Genomic DNA, 17,406 nt, shown 5'->3' with positions numbered 1-17,406 from the left:
TGATCGGAACATTTCTTGTTCTAACAAAATCATGATTGATCAACAGAAGAAAGAGTTCAAAAATCATCACAAGGCCAGAACTATACTTCTAAGTTTTATTTCATACATAGAGTATGAGAAGATCACAAACAAAGATTCATCCAAAAATATTTTTGACTCTCTGAGAATGACGCATGAAGGCAACACTCAAGTCAACAAGAGCAAAGCCCTTGCACTCATTCAGAAGTACGAAGCATTCAAAACGGAAGAAGATGAAACAGTTGAGACTATGTTTTCAAGGTTTTTAAATTCTTTATGCTGGATCGAAAGTTCTGGACAAAGAATACTCAACAACTGATCATGTAAAGAAAATCATCAGAAGCTTACCAACAAAATGGAGACCCATGGTCATAGCTTTGAAGCTTGCCAAGAATGTGAACTCTATTTCTCTTGAAGAACTTATTAGTTCCTTAAGAAGTCATGAGATAGAACTCGAAAAAGATGAACCCCATAAGAAAGGTAAGTCTCTTGCTCGTAAATATAAAAATAAGTTTAAAACTAACGCTTTTCAGACAGAAAAAGAAAGCTCTGGAGGTTCCTCATCAGAAGAAGACGAGCTATCTCTTCTCTTCAGAAGGGTCCAACAAGCACAGAAAAAAGAAGTTCAGAAACCCTAGAAGATCAAAAGATCACTCTGGATCATCTTCTAGACACAGAAAGTCTAGAAGCAAGGAAATTTTACGCTACGAACGCAAGGAACCTGGTCATTACAAAAGCGACTGTCCTAAGCTTTAGAAGGAGAAATCAAAGAAGAGTTTTAAAGAAAAGAAGAAAAGTCTTATGGCTACATGGGATGACTCTGAATCTTTTGGAGTAGAATCTAAATCAGAAGACGAACGTGCCAACATTGCCTTAATGGCCAGTATATCAAGTGATGCCAGATCATCTGAATTAGAATCAGACTCAAAAGAAGAAAATGTATTCCCTAACTTTCTAGATCTCAATTAGAGGATAGCTTATCAGAAAATCTTGAAATATATCAGAAACTTCGAATCAAATACAAGAACCTAAAAGATGGTCTGGTATCTGATTTTAAGGAATCTAGAAAACTAAAAGCATAAAATTCTGAGTTGAAAGAAAATCTTCTAAAACTAAAAAGTGAAAACTCGGTTATTAAAAACGAGTTACAACAAACTCTGAAAGACTCTAACTCAAGAATTACTTGATTTGGAGTTGTGAGGAGAAAGTTATGGCCGATTTAGTGGAGGCTGTCCAAAAGTTGCGAAAATGGAGAAGATGGAGATGAATATAAGTTTCTATTCATTAACTCTCTCTCTCTCTATTCTAGTCCCAAAATGTGATAAGTAGTATTATCCACCAAACATGGCCTTATGTTCACATGCAAGGAATATTTAGAGTCCATAATACCCTCCAACTAAAAGATAATTACAACCTTGCCACTTAGTTGGTTTCCAATTTCCTTCTTTCTCTTATTTTATGAAAAATAGAGTAAATCTTTTAGTAAAAAGGCCTAACCCTTAGCACCCCTCTTTTACTAACCACAACACTGACCCAATAACTCTATTTCTCAATTTAATCCAAATAAATCCAACCAAAATACCGACTAATCCAATTAATAATTTAAATTCCGGTTAAATTAATAATTAGAAATATGGGGTGTTACATATGGGATCTCGTTCCTAAACCCAAAGGCTTCAATATTATTGGAACAAAATGGGTCTTCAGAAATAAACTAAATGAATAAGGAGAAATTGTTAAAAACAAAGCTCGACTGGTTGCACAAGGTTATAGTCAGTAAGAAGGAATAGACGATACAGAAACCTTTGCTCTAGTCGCCAGGTTAGAATCTATCAGACTTATAATTTCTTTCGCTGTAAATAATGACATAACTCTATATTAGATGGATGTCAAAAGTGCATTTATAAATGGCTACATTGATGAAGAAGTCTATGTCCACCAACCCCTTGGCTTTGAAGATTCTAAATATCCAGAGTTTGTTTACAAACTCAAGAAATCGTTATACAGTCTTAAATAAGCTCCCAGAGCTTGGTATGAAAGACTGAGTAACTTTCTCTTAGAAAATGATTTTACCAGAGGGAAAGTAGACACGACCTTGCTCTCTAAGTCATTTAAAAATGATATTCTAATTTTTCAAATTTACGTTGATGACATAATATTTGGATCTACTGGAGCCTCTTTGGGCAACAAATTTGCTAAGAACATGCAGGCTGAATTTGAGATGAGCATGATAGGTGAACTCAAATTCTTTCCGGGAATTCAAATTAATCAAACTCTAGAAAGTACTTACACACACCAAACCAAGTATGTTAAAAAACTTCTAAAGAAATTTGATATGTCAGAAAGTAAACCAGCCAAAACACAAATGCATCCGACATGCATTCTGGAAAAAGAAGAAGTAAGTACGAAGGTAGACCAGAAACTCTACAGAGGTATGATTGGTTCTCTCTTATACTTAACAGCTTCAAGACCTGATATTCTATATAGTGTCTGCTTATGTGCCAAATTTTAATCAGATCCTAGAGAATCTCACTTAACAGCAGCTAAGCGAATTTTCAAATATTTGAAAGGTAATACTAATCTCGGTCTGTGTTATAGAAAATTAATCAAGAAATTATAAATTCGTAGGTTACTCCGATGGTGATTTTGCTGGAGACAGAATAGAAAGAAAAAGTACTTTTGGAAATTGCTAGTTTCTAGGAGACAACTTAATCTCATGGTCCAGTAAAAGACAATCCACTAGCGCTATCAACTGCTGAAGCTGAATACATAGCTGCAGCTTGATGCAGTACTCAGATGCTTTGGATGAAGCATCAACTTGAAGACTTCAACATATATGAGAGTAACATTCCTATTCTTTGTGATAATACTTTTGCCAACTGTCTTTCCAAGACCCCTATTTTACACCCAAGGGCTAAACATATAGAAATAAAATATCACTTCATTAGGGACTATACTCAGAAAGGGATCCTCTCTCTAAAATTATTGCACAACGCCAAATAAGTTATTTAATAGCGTTTTTTTGTTTTTGATAGCGCTTAAAAGCGCTATTAACCGCGCCGCTATTGTAAATATTTTTTGTTTAATAGCAATTTTAAAGATCTATTGAAGTATGGGTTTTTAATAGCGTTTTTGCTTAAGCGCTACCAAAGTGAACATTTTGCCCATTTTTTGATTTGATTTTGACAGCACTTTCAAATTAAGCGCTATTGTAGAGCACGTGTTTGATAGCACTTTCAAACAAAGCGTTAATATATGATACATGTTTGATAGCACTTTAAAAGAAAGCACTAATATATGACACATGTTTGATAGCGCTCTTTCTTAAAAGTGCTATTATATGATGTTTCATTAATAGCACTCTCTAAAAAATGCTATTGTATTTGTAGTACACGTTTGTTTTTTTTACACAAAATCATTCTTTTGGTGTGTAAATATCAAAAAGATACATTCAATTAAATAGCTAATAACACTTTAATTTAATCATTCCATATATATTATAATCCATCAATACCAAATAACATTTTAAACCAAATCCACTTTGTTTTACAAATATTATAACATAAGTTAACACGACATAGAAAATCGGGTGTACAAGTGGAGTACTTCGAGAGTTATAAATCATATTTTTAAGTGCAGCATTACAGAAGACGGATAACATGATGTAGCTGTTGCGGCAGGTGAGGCCTTAGCAATGCTTCTAATAAACTATTTAGTGACAAGTCTTCTAATGCTTCTCCAAAATTGCTTTCTCTAGATTTCATTTCCCTTTTTTTAATTGAACTGTATATCTCTTCATACTCAAATATATGATAGTCTTAATATAAATTCAAATCAGCTCATGATATTCTCGTCAAATGAAGCCTGAATATTAAAAGTCCACAGTGAAGAAAAGTTTACAAATTATATATGTATTAAGGAACTATTAAAACTGTTACAATTTAAAGTCTAAATATTTAAAATTATAGGAACTGATCATGATTATCTAATCGAAATTTAAATCATATATCAAAATATGTATATTCTGAATCATGAATCAAATCTTATAATGAATTACTACAAGATACATGACCCATAAAGATCTAGTAAGCTCTACTGATAAATCAAGTCGAGAACAATCTAAATTTCTCCAACTAAGTTTAATTGGCTACATCATATCAAAATTATGTTATCATAAATCAAGTCTATTGATAAATATTTTAATCAAAATTTTTGTTAATGGTTGTAACTACAACTTTTCTTGGTATCCATTTGACTATGTGCCATGTGGTTTTACTGCTGCGTCCAAAAACCACCTAAAACAACACTAATCATCTTTTCTACAACTAAATATGTATGCCAACTTTCTCTCTAATGATTCTATTTCTAAGTATATCTTGGTATACAATAATCCTTGCATGAGTAGTACATAAGGTCAAAATGCTTATATTATCTTCACTCATCAACATTTTAATTTTATAATAGATAAGATTCATGATAAAGTTTATTTTTACTCTCAATTAGATACAACCCCCATGTATCTTATCATATAAATAATCATTGTCTCACATACTTGCTTTGATTCTATCAAATTAATGTACTATTAACAAAAATTTAAAAATAAATACTTCAATATTCACATCACCTGAATTAATTCTTTTTCGATAAGTAGGTAAACATGAATGCTAACTCAAGACTTCAAAACTTATGATAAATAGGAAAATAAGTATGTAGCATAAACATTTCAAAATTAAAGAAATATAAGCGTTTTACACTGACACACTACTAACGCAATCAAAATATATGATAAGTAGGCCAACCAAGTATGTATCCCCCCAACATTAAAAGTTAAAGGCAAGTCCAATGTCGACACCGACACGCTAATGATGTAAATTTTATATTCAACATCCATGTTTTCAAATTATTATCGACATCTACCATAGAAACCAATTATTTAATAACCAAATCATCTATACTTTTGGGTCATGGTTGTGACGGTTCAAACACCTTAATCTTAGAAACCCGGACATAGCAACAGTCTATTTTTCTTATTCAAACTATTTAACCAGTCTAGTTAGGTTTTATTTATAAAACACCTGCCAAAAGACACAAGAATGTCTAAATTAACATAGAGAGAAAGCAAAAAATACAAACGTTTGGCATGTGAGTAAAGAAGGATCAGGAGGTACACCGGCTACCTCCGAATACTGCCGTAGAAAGCTCTTCCTTCATTAGAACTGGTTAATAATAATTGATCAATTAGATATTAAACCATCATAAATAAAGCCAAAAACTATAAAAACATAAATATGACACCATCAAAGTACCCACTCAATATAACACATACCTTTGTAAGTGGTACCGCACAGTCACACAACAATTTCAATACTACAACAGGGACCTCTTCCTTCATTAGCATGGGTTGATATTAATTAGATTATTTGATACTAAACCATCATAATTGCAACAAAAGCCAATATAACTTCAATCACAAACTACAAAAAACACAAATATGATACCAACCAAGTATCCACTCAGCAAACACCCTATCACAAGATCGTATAAACAACCACTCATAGGAAGTCTATAGTCGAAGACAAATGAACAATTACTAACTTACTAAAATTTATACACTTATCTATAATTCAAAGCATCTCTTTGTGAGCCTTTGGGACAAAAAGTATCAACATGCAACATAAGTGTACCAGACAACCTAGCTCATTAATATTTCATTAAACTACAGTTGATGTTACACTTCAACACTATTGATCAACCGCAATGCCGTTCTTGAAAATCACATGACCAAGAAAACTCACCTCACTCAATCATAATTCGCACTTCGACAGTTTTGCATAAAGCTTCTTCTCCTTCAACAATTCCAATATAACTTTTAGGTGTTTCGTATGTTATTCTTCGCTTTTGGAATATATCTGAATCTCATCAATAAACACCACAACAAACTTATCAAGATAAGGATAAAAAATTCTATTCATTTATTCCATAAAAACACCAGGTGCGTTAGTAACTCCGAATGGCATCACTATATACTCGTAATGACCATACCTCGTTCTGAATGCAGTTTTCTTAATATCATCCGCTTTCACAAGAATTTGATGATACCCAGACCTCAGATCAATTTTACTAAATACAATTGCTCCAACCAGCTAATCCATCAAATCATCAATCCTTGACAATGGATATCGATTCTTGATAGTAACCTTGTCTAGCTGTCTATAATCCATACACAACCTCATGGAGCCTTCTTTCTTATTTACCAACAACACCGGCGCACCCCATGGCAAAACACTAGGACGAATAAATTCCTTATCAAGCAACTCTTCTAATTGACTCTTCAATTCAGCCAACTTAAATGCCGACATACGATAAGGCACCATTGACACAAGACTAGTTCCAAGAATCAACTGAATAGCGAATTCCACTTCTCTCTCGGGTGGTAACTCTATAACATCTTCTAGAAAAACTTCAGGAAAGTCACGCACCACCGGTAATTCACTACTCACCGCTTTTCCCTTCCCTTCCATTGATGCAAATAATATGAACATGGCAGCCCCATCTTTAACCGCTTCATTCACTTGCTTAGTAGTCATCGCCAAATCCTCAACACTACTATCTCCAGGAAAGATCGCCGCCTTCGTAAAACAATTAATATGAACTCGGTTGAATACCAACCAGTTCATTTCTAGAATAATGTCAAGTTATTCTAACAAAAGGCACACTAAGTCCATTCTGAACTCCCTACCAAAAATATCAATCGGACAATTCAAGCAAGCAGACAAAGTAGTCACTGATCCCGACGCAGGAGTGTCAATAACCATACTTCCATCAATATTAGATATTTCTAAATTCAATCTTTTAGCAAAATCCATAGAAATAAACGAGTGAGTTGCTCCAGTATCTATAAATGCAATTAAAGGCGTGCAATGGATAAAACACGTACCTTTAATCAATTGATCATCAGGAGTAGTCTCTGACCCAGACAAAGCAAAAACCTTTCCGCCAGATTGGTTCTTCTTTGGTTTTATGCACTGTGGACTAATATGGCCTTCTTCGCCACAGTTGTAGCAAGTCACGGTCTTCATCCTACAATCAGAAGCAATATGACCCGCCTTACCATATTTGAAGCACTTCTTTTCTCCACTCTTGCACTCATTTCTTCTTTGTCTAGTCTCACCATAGTTGTAGCATCTAACGAGAGCACTAGAATCTCCCCCACTAGGCCTTTTCCAATCACCAGCCTTTGAATTTCCTCTACCATATGGCTTACCTCTATCCATAGGCTTCTTACCTTTCTTGTCAACTAACTCGCGAGAGTGAGATGAATTCAGCTTAATGTTGTCCTCTGATACATGATACCTCGCTTGATCTCATCACGAAGGCCGTTCTCAAACTTGATGCACTTTGAGAATTCACTGGCTTCATCATTATTGTAGTGGGTGTAGTACTTGGCTAATTCAACAAACTTGGAAGCATACTCTGATACTGTCATATTACCCTGCTTCAGCTCCAAGAACTCTATCTCCTTCCTTCCCCGAACATCTTCAGGAAAATACTTCCTCATAAACTCTCTCTTGAATATAGCCCAAGTAATAGCCACACCGTCAGCATCCAGTTCAGTTCTCGTAGCGACCCACCAGTCATCTGCTTCTTTAGACAACATGTGAGTGCCATACCTCACTTTCAGGTTCTCAGCACAATCAATAACTCAGAAAATCCTTTCGATCTCCTTCAGCCACTTTTGAGCACCTTCAAGATCGTGAGTGCCCTTGAACAGCGGAGGATTGTTTCTCTGAAAATTCCCCAATTGTCTGTCAGCACCAATCCCTACTCCGTTGGAATTTCCTCTTAGCACACCAGCAATCATACCTAAAGCCTCAACAATTGCGTCATCATTTCTTCCACCTCTTCCAGCCATTTTCTGCTCAATCACAAAACAATTCCGTTAGCATACGAGTATCGACAGTGATAACTCGCACTAGTCGCATAAAAGGGAGTAAGGACAGACTCTAGTCACAAAGACCGACTATGCTCTGATACCACTACTGTAACACCCTTCTAAACCCCACGACAACTATTAAAATACTCAGAGTAAAACATGAAAACAAGAGTGTCACAATTAAAAAAAATAAAATCAAATATAATTCAATTGTCATGCTTTAGTAGGAATGATTCATCAAATAACAATCTCATGTTTATCACAGTGGAATAGTGTAACATCACCAAAACAAACCAATGGAACATAATCCAAAAACCAATCAAATATAGTATAATTAATAAACTCTAATTCTCTTTTTCACAATTTCTCTATTTTATGAAAAATAAAAATAATGATTAGTGAGGCCTACTCTCTTAGCACCCCTTCTCTACTAATCACAACACAAAAGCCCAATATCATTCTTTCCCAATTTTTCAATAATCCAATTTAATTAATTAACTCCAAATAATTAATTTAAATTCCATTTAAATTAATTTATGAAATTATGGGGTGTTACAAATCCTATTTTGTTTTTATTGATTTTTGTAGTTATGGTGTTTATTACTGAATGTTTGATCTATATGTGAAAAAGATCAGTGATATTTTTTAGATTTGTGATGTCAAAAAAGATTCATTTGATTTTTAACTTAACATTTTTTTTTTGTTTTCCAGATTTTTTAGGTTTTATCTATGGGTTTCTAACTTCCTTTGTCGTCAACAACAAAAAAATAATTTGTAGATAAAATAGAAAGGTATGATTACGTGAGAAAATTGAAGTGTATTTTTAAAATAAAAACCATTAATTAGTGGCTTAATAGAATTAATGATATTGATTGAGAGATAGAAGGGCAAGAACATGGTTTCCTAGTGAGAGATTTTTTTAGCATTTATTTTCTTTTTATTGATGGATACAAGAGGATGGGGCGGTTGATTTTCTTATAAAATCTAGGGTTTGTTTTGGCAACTTCAGTCTTTCTTTCTTCCGTTTTTCTCTTCTTCCTTCTTCCTCTTATATTTCCCCGGTGTAAGAATAGTCTTTGATTTTTGTTCAATTTGAAACGAAGGAATCTGCAAATACTACTACTGAGGAATTTATATTTTTCTGGTGTAAGAATAGTCTCTCATATTTGTTCTATTAAAACAAAGGAATATGCAAATACTATTACTGAGGAACTGAATGACTCAACCATTCATCATAAGCCAACGTAAGTAAATGTATGCATTATTTTGTAGTAACTATTTCATATCCATATATGTTCATACTTTAAATTATATATGATTATTGGGTAAGTATAAAGTTAATAGTTTTATTCAATATTTGTACTCCTGTTATTTATTGATATTGATTTAATATGCTATTGTTATTAATTTTTGTTGTTGTAATATTTTCTAATTATGCAGAAGTTGTGAAATGATATTAAATTATTGCAACTTTAGGAGGGATAACTTTGAAATTGGGTTAACAAGACTTCAAAAGTCATTAGTAGTCATATTTAGTTTATCTATGTAAAGTTTTTATGGCCATTATGATCTATTACAAAAATATATAAATATTAAAAATATCGTATTGAGTCATTGTTGTATCAATTTCTTTCTTTAATGAATTTTTATTTTTATTAACCTCATTTAAAAATATTCTATTAACATATTTATTAAGTATTATTGTCAATTTATAAAAAAAATAATAATATTGTCAACAACTGTTGTCATTTTTATAAGAAATTAATTCATATTGTCAACCTAAAATGTCAATTAATTATTGCACCATATTAATCCTCATATTCTCAAAAGATTTGAGAAGTTATTCCATTTGAATTAAAATCATTATTGATTGTTGCAATTGATTAGAAATCAAATTAAAATACTAAGTGTCGCGGGGAAAAATCGTATCTTTTTTCGGGATGAGACACCTGATGCCTTCTTTGGGCTCGAGTGCTCAAAAAATGATTTTTCTTTGTACCGACCAAACTTTTTATTGTTTCCAAAGTAGGAAAAGGAAAAAAAGTTGCAATAACCTAAAAAGTGGGGGAGAGATCTTGGGTAAGAGGGTTGGTTATACGAAGGGAAGGTATTAGCACCCATCGTATCTATAGTACTCTATAGGCTTTTTTGTTGTGTTTGTTTCATTCTATGTTATGGTGGAGGTTCTTGTGAAACAGGTGGGACCTAAGGTGTTTGTTTGATTATGCTCGCAAAGATCATCGCGATCCTCTGCATACATATCCCTTAGAGGGAATCAGAGCATCTATAGCTCGGGGTCTACGGGTGCTAAGGTTTGAGTGGTTTGAGGGAGAAGTTTTGCTCGCCAAGGATACGACCTTGTGCCTACGTATTCTCAACGGGATGTTGAGAAAGTCAGACCAATCGTAGTTCCCACTTATGCTAGTGGAAGCAAAGGATAAGAGACAAATGTCATCTCAATGTTCGATGTATCTAATCTATATCATCACATACATCTGTTTGTTTTTGTTTGAAAATCTTTTCATTATAAGCCCTGGGCCATGCCACTTATGGCGCTTAGAATGATAAAGATGTTTTTTAAGCCAGCCTTGTGGCAAAAACTTTCAATGAAGTCAGCCTTGTGACAAAAAGTTTTGATTAATCAGCCAGCCTTGTGGCAAAAGTTTCAATGAAGTCAGCCTTGTGACAAAAATTTTGATTAATCAGCCAGTATGGTGGCAAAACGGTTTGATTGATTAGCCAGCCTTGTGGCAAAAAAAGTTTGATTGATTGATTGATTGATTGATTGTTTGTGATGATATAGATGAGATACTCCTATCATAGAGATGATAAATGTCTAATCTCCTAGGGTATTTGATTTGGATATTGGGGATGCTTATAAGAAGCCTGTGGGTCCTTGTACGAAGCCCAAGAGGAGGCTATCCGAGGGTCCTTGCATTGTAAGCCCAAGAGGAGGCTATGGGAGGGTCACTCGTTTGTACAAAGCCCAAGGGGAGGCATGGTATAGTTGGTTTGAGCTCTTAGAGCGATTTCACCGGGAAACCATACTTTATGTCCTAACCTAAACTAGGGAGATTCTTTGCACGAAGCCCAATAGGAGGCTATGGGGAACCTAGTGTTGTACTAAGTTGAACAAGCATATATAACACAATCACAAATATGGACAAGTACGAACAAATATGAACAAGTACATGAACAAATATGAACAGTTACGTATATGTGACAAAGTGTGTGTATATAATGGAGTTTATGAAGGAAATATACCTGTAAGCATGATCCATTTGTATACACGGGGGCTCGGGACTCATACTCGGGGAGAGGCCCAACTGAGTTTATTCAAAAGCTATGTAAACAGGTATTTACAAAAGGGTTCGGGACTTATACCTACATGGAGGACCATGGTATTTTTGGGAAGATTTAAAGAAAAAAACCTTCATTTTTGATTAGTTATTCAAAGTTAAAAACAAATTGATTGAGATATGTACAAAAGGCGTACAATGAAATACCTAATTTCATGTACTGGAATGGGACTTATACCTACATGGAGGCCCATGTTTTATTTTATAAAATATGGTTGATTGCTTTATTTACAGACGCGTCGTTTGAAAAACTGTTTGAAAGTTTGTTTTGAAAGAAAGTTTATTTATTTTGAATAAAAAGACTGTGTAAAAAGAAAAAGGAGTGGGTCTTATACTCTCTAATATTCGAGAGGCCCCACATCGCTTTGAAAGTCAATTGATCAATTACAAAGATTTAATCAAAAGTTTCCTTTGAAATCAAAAAAGAAATGGTTTATCGTTTTTGAAAAGAATCGCGATCGCTTGTTTTAAAATGGTTTGAATTTGAAAGAAATCAACTTAATTAATATAAAAACAAATTTTATGCTCAATTAAGACCTAAGTGATTAGGGTTTGATCACAAAAAATATTTACAAGTAATTAAGTTTGAAAAATCAAATGAAAAACAATATTTAAAGTATTTAAAAATATTTAAAAACAAGTCATTTTAAACCTATTTAAAAATGTATCAAATAAATATTTTTTGATGATTTTTTTTGGTATTCATAAAATACATATATAAAATAAGAAGTGTGTAAAAAATGAATAAAAAATGAGTTAATTTGATTGGTTAAATAATTGAGTGAAGTTTGTTAAAAAATGAAGAAAAATAGTGTCAAAAAAAAATGGTTTGGTCCTGCCAGGGTTTGAACTCACGCCCTCTCTCTCACCAACCAAAACACTTGCCAACTGAGCCACGCTTGTGGCTTGTAGTACATACGCTTCCATTTAATTATATTTTGAAATTGATATTTGAAACTTCTGAACCAAAAAACGCGCCAAGAACACAATCCCAACTGAAATTTGAAAATCTCTAAAACTGTGTTGTTTTGATCAAGTGATGGGTCTATCTCACTCGGTTTTTCACGAAGAACATGATGGTACCCTCACAATTCATTTATTTTTACTCTAAGGTGATCAATTTTGGGATGAACCTGAAGAACCCTAATTCTGAATTTGAACATGAAATCGTGTATGATTGATGAATTATGAAATTGATTGAGGGCTAATGATCAGTGATAGTGCAGAAACAAGATGGCAAAGCAATATTTCATTTATGATGCATGATTCATAGAGTTTGAAGTTCAAGTGTTCTTACCTCAAAAACGACAAAACTGGAGATTTGATTCTTCAATATAGGTGTTACAGATGCTTTGTATCGATCTGGATAGCTTCAATGATGATTATGGAAGGTGTCTGGATGCTTGGAACCTCCAGAATTCATCTGAGCATGGCCATGGTACCCGATCTGAAAAAGCTTCAAGAGTGAATCGAATTTGATGATGGAGATGTTTCAGGTCATGTGTGAGTGTTTGGATAGTTCACATATGGTATATGGAATGTGTTTGGATGATTAGCTTGAGTAGAATTGGCCTGGAATTGATTTTGGCATGATGAGGCTAAGGTTATGCATATTTGGGAAGTGAGGTAGTGATTCTGAGTTTCTGATGTTTTTGGAAGGTTTCAAAGGTTCAAACAACTTCCATATGGTATTTGGGAAGTGTTAGAAGCATCACTTTGCTTAGAAATTCAAAGGTTTAGAGGTTGAGAATTTTACCTCTTTTGAAAACTATGAAACTTGCATTCTAAGAAAGAAAGAGAAAACCTTTGTTTATGAGGTTTTGGTGTGATTTTGAATGGAGTTTGGACCTCTATTTATAGGCCAAGAGTTCTGAACTCAGACCTTTGCAAGTTGATCAAGAATTGGTGATTTGGCTTAAGAGATAAAAAGGAATCTTTTACATTTAATGCAAAATGGTTAAAGTGACCAAACCATGGTTAAAACTCAAGCTTCTTATCCTCTTCCATTCTGATCTCAAACCAGAAAATATCTTCCAATTATTGCATTGGTGTGTCATCACTTGGATTATAGGTCATGTAGTCTTGAAACTTAGTGAAAAGTGGTGAAAATTCAAGTGAAAAGTTCACTAATGTCAAAATTCAAAACCATGGCTACACTCCATATTTTTTCATGCTCTTGGACATTTTGGAAAGCTCATGTTATGTACTTCAAAACCCTAGTTGGAAGTTTCTTCAAGACCTTTAAGGAAATAGGTGAAAAAGATCCATGAACTTTGAAGAAAATGAGATTTTAAGTGCATTTTTTCAAAAGATGCCAACTTTGAAGCTCCATATCTCTTAAATGGTTGATCTTATGGAAAAAAATTATATGTGTCAAAGTTGTTTATTGGATCAAAATCTACAACTTTCATGTTGGAAGTTTTTTTCAGTTTGTAGGTGAAATTTTGAGAAATTCCCTTCCAAAGTTTGGAAAAAACCATTGAAAAACACTTAGAAAATTTTCTAAGTATGAAAGTCAAACTTTTGACTTTTTGATTCTTGATTGATTTTCTTGATTTTTATTGATCAAATGACTTCATATATCATATATTGATGATTAAAACTTCAAAAGTCATGGTTGACCAAAATTCCCCAAAAGTCAATGGTGATCTTGTACAGTTGACTTTTTAAGACGAATCGCGTGTCTGGAGATTTCAAATGAAACAGGCTATCCTCACCAAATGAATGGTATGAATGGATCACATTGAAGCATTAGAGGATATTGAGCCATGGTTTGAGTTGTGGCACCATGTCCTGATTAAAAAGTCAGTTATTCAGTGAATTAGGTCAAAAAACCCTAATTGTCGACCTGATGAAATTGATGACTGTGGATCTTGAATTGAGATGCAATTTCCATTGGATGTGGTCATAGGGATTATTTGAAGATGATTGAAACCTTTGATTGACTTCCTGGGGATTTTTAGGGTTTCCCAAATGTGATCCCTGATTTTGGCCCCTGATAGTTCAACACCTTAATCTGATGATTTGAAATTTCACTGTTGATCAATCCTTGTGTAGGATATGTCTTGAGTCAATAGATTAAGTCAAAATGATGTACTTGGGGTCTTGAGGTCATGTCCCAAGTCATTAGGTTAAATCCTGAGCAAAACTCAGGAGTATGCTAGCTTCAGTCAAAACCCTAATTTGGTTGATTCAGAGCCTTTGAGCTTGTTAAAATGAATCTCTGAGGACCAAATGTTGATTGTTGATGAAGATAGTTCATTTGAGATGAAGGGAGAACAAAACCCTAATTGATTGTTACTTGTACTGATGAGTGATTTCTTGTTTAAATCCTGCTGAGTCACAAGTAACAAACACAAGCTATGCAACTTGTTAGAGATGCAAATGATGTATATGCAAATGATATGAGGTGGTATCTTAGGTCAAAAATTGGGGTATGACACTAAGTTCTACATTCTATTTGTGGAATTTGAAATGAGAAAAATGAATTAATAATTTAATTATTAAAAATGGGAAAATAACAATGACGGGGATATCAAAAATATCATTATTACGCTAAAAATGTGAAAATAACAATTAAAATTTAAAATATTATATTATAATAAAATATAATTTTTGGTAATAAATTTTAAATTTATTAAATAATAATTAATGTTGCATTAATAAAAATAAAATCATTTTAAAAAGTTTGTTTTAATAAATTTAAAATTTTAAATAAGAAATTTATTTTAAAATAGAAAGGTGAGAGGACGACGAGACTGGTGCAGGACTTAAAATTAACTTCTGATCCTGTCAAACATAATTTGAAAAAATAGAATGGAAAAAACATATGATATAAAATTACTTTATAATAATTTATAACTTCTTCACACTTCCTTATTTATACCATGTTAATGAATACTTTATTATTATATAAAAAAATAATATCTTTAATTTTTTATTTTTTATTTTATATTCTTGAATTTGATTAAACCTTATAAATGAATCAACTTATTGATATTTTTAAAATGATTTAAAAAGATATAATATATTCAATTATAATTATGAATTTTCTTATTAACATTACCTATAATTTATAATATTAAATTTTAAATTAATGATGAAATTTGAATTTATGTAAAAAACTTTCTATAATCCTTTAACATTAGCGAATAAATATTCTTTAGAATAACTCAAAAAAAAGGATACACATTTGTATATGTAAACATAATTAAATATGAAAGACATATGGAAGATGAGATGTCAAATATTCATTAGGCTCTTTTTGTTACATTTTAATATGGTAGTTTAAATCAATTTAATGGCTTTAAATAAATTAATTAAACTTATAATCATTAAGTCATATATTTTTAAAAATAGCATTTCAAATCTATTAAATCATGTTCTATCAATTATTACAAGTTTTTGTGTAAAATATCAATGCATTTTGACAAACAAAAAATAAAATGATCATTTGTCATTTGATTTTAAAATGATCACTTTTATATATATATATATATATATATATATATATATATATATATATATATATATATATATATGGGAACGTATCTGGTGAGAACTGATATCTATTATGAGAAACGAGAACTATCCATATCAAGCGTCAGATTTAACTAACGTTCAAGATTTAAAATTTCCATATGAAGATCATCATACTGAATTATTTACTACTATGATTATCATTTAAAAACTCCATAAAAATATTCTTACCAAAAATAATTTTATTTTATAATTAAATTTTTATAAAATTATTGTTAAAATATTTTGTATAAACATACTTAATATTTAGTTAGAGTATGATTATTAATTACTTTAAGTGTATTCAATAATTAAAAAAAATTAAAGTTATCTAAATTATAAACAAATTTCATGAATAAAAGAAAAACTCCAAAACAAAATTAGAAAAAATAATATTACTTTTAAAATAATCAAAAGCTTTAATTATTTACTCCTCTTTCTAATATTAAAATTATTTTAAAATAAAATTTTATTATTTATATTTCTTTAAAAAAATAACTATTATAACGTTGTATCACGTATTTTATAAAATTATATTTTCTCATAATTTATTTTACTAAATAAATTGTTCTAAACTTACTTTTAAAACTAAATAAGACTTTTAATATTTTAATAACAATTTAATGATCACAATAAAGAATAAAGATTACTAATTACAAATTTATAATAACTACAGTTCGATCCCCGCAACTCCGATCGGGAAGGGGATGAAACCACTTGATGACAGAACTCTCCCCCGAACCGGACTAAACCGGTGGTATAAAGCCAAAAAAAATTACAATAACTACATATATTATTCTCTAAATAATTTATTTATAAACAAAATAAATAATTATTAAAATTAACAAAGGCTAATATATCTCACGCTAAGATGCTACAATAATTACTTCACAATATATACTTTAAAGTTAAGCCTAGACCAATTTATTTACCAAAATAAATTATGGACAATATAATTCTATAAAATTCAAGATACAACAGTAAAATAGTGAAAAAAAATTTAAATAACAAGGTTTAAAAAAAAAATTACCAAAAAAATAAGTTTTTCAAAAAATTTACCAAAGTGTCTAGGTTTTGAAGATCCCCTGGAGTATGCGCCAAATGAATTGGCGCATTAGTACAAAAATTAGGAGTATGCGCCATATGGTTTGGCGCAAATGTAGATTTTTTTTATTTTTTTTTTACTTTTCACAAACACATATACGCCAAATGAATTGGCTAATTCAAGAAAATTTATACTAATGCGCCAAATGGTTTGGCGCATACTCTAGGGGGTCCTGCAAAACCTAGACACTTTGGTAAATTTTCTGAAAACCTTGTTTTTTATGTAATTTTTTTTATAAACATTGTTATTTAAATTTTTTCATCTAAAATAGTTTATTTAAAATTAAATTCATTTTTTAAGATTTAATATTTTTATTAAAATTTAAATAACATAATTTTTTAAATATAATTTTTCACTAGAAATTTAAGTAAACAGTTTATGCTTTTCATTATTATATAATTTTTCTAAATTTTTAATTTAGTTTAAAGGTTAGATAATTTTAAATTTAAATGAAATTTTTGGTTAAATTTGTC

The 17,406-nt window shown here is 31.6% G+C and overlaps 1 protein-coding gene across 1 annotated transcript; it reads right to left on the bottom strand.

Moving 5' to 3' along the window:
- Window positions 1–5,990: 5,990 nt before the first annotated feature.
- Window positions 5,991–7,273, bottom strand: LOC131639985 (uncharacterized). The gene is made up of 3 exons (XM_058910409.1): window positions 7,130–7,273; window positions 6,390–6,647; window positions 5,991–6,161 (listed from the first exon to the last, which is right to left on the bottom strand). Exons 1-3 carry the CDS (start codon window positions 7,271–7,273, stop codon window positions 5,991–5,993), a joined length of 573 nt encoding a protein of 190 aa, XP_058766392.1.
- Between the last annotated feature and the right edge of the window lie 10,133 nt (window positions 7,274–17,406).

This window comes from Vicia villosa, unplaced genomic scaffold, assembly GCF_029867415.1.
Source record: "Vicia villosa cultivar HV-30 ecotype Madison, WI unplaced genomic scaffold, Vvil1.0 ctg.002877F_1_1, whole genome shotgun sequence".
Taxonomy (NCBI): domain Eukaryota; kingdom Viridiplantae; phylum Streptophyta; class Magnoliopsida; order Fabales; family Fabaceae; genus Vicia; species Vicia villosa.
The sequence above is the reverse complement of the archived record's forward strand: the minus strand, read 5'-3'. Positions and strand labels throughout refer to the sequence as shown.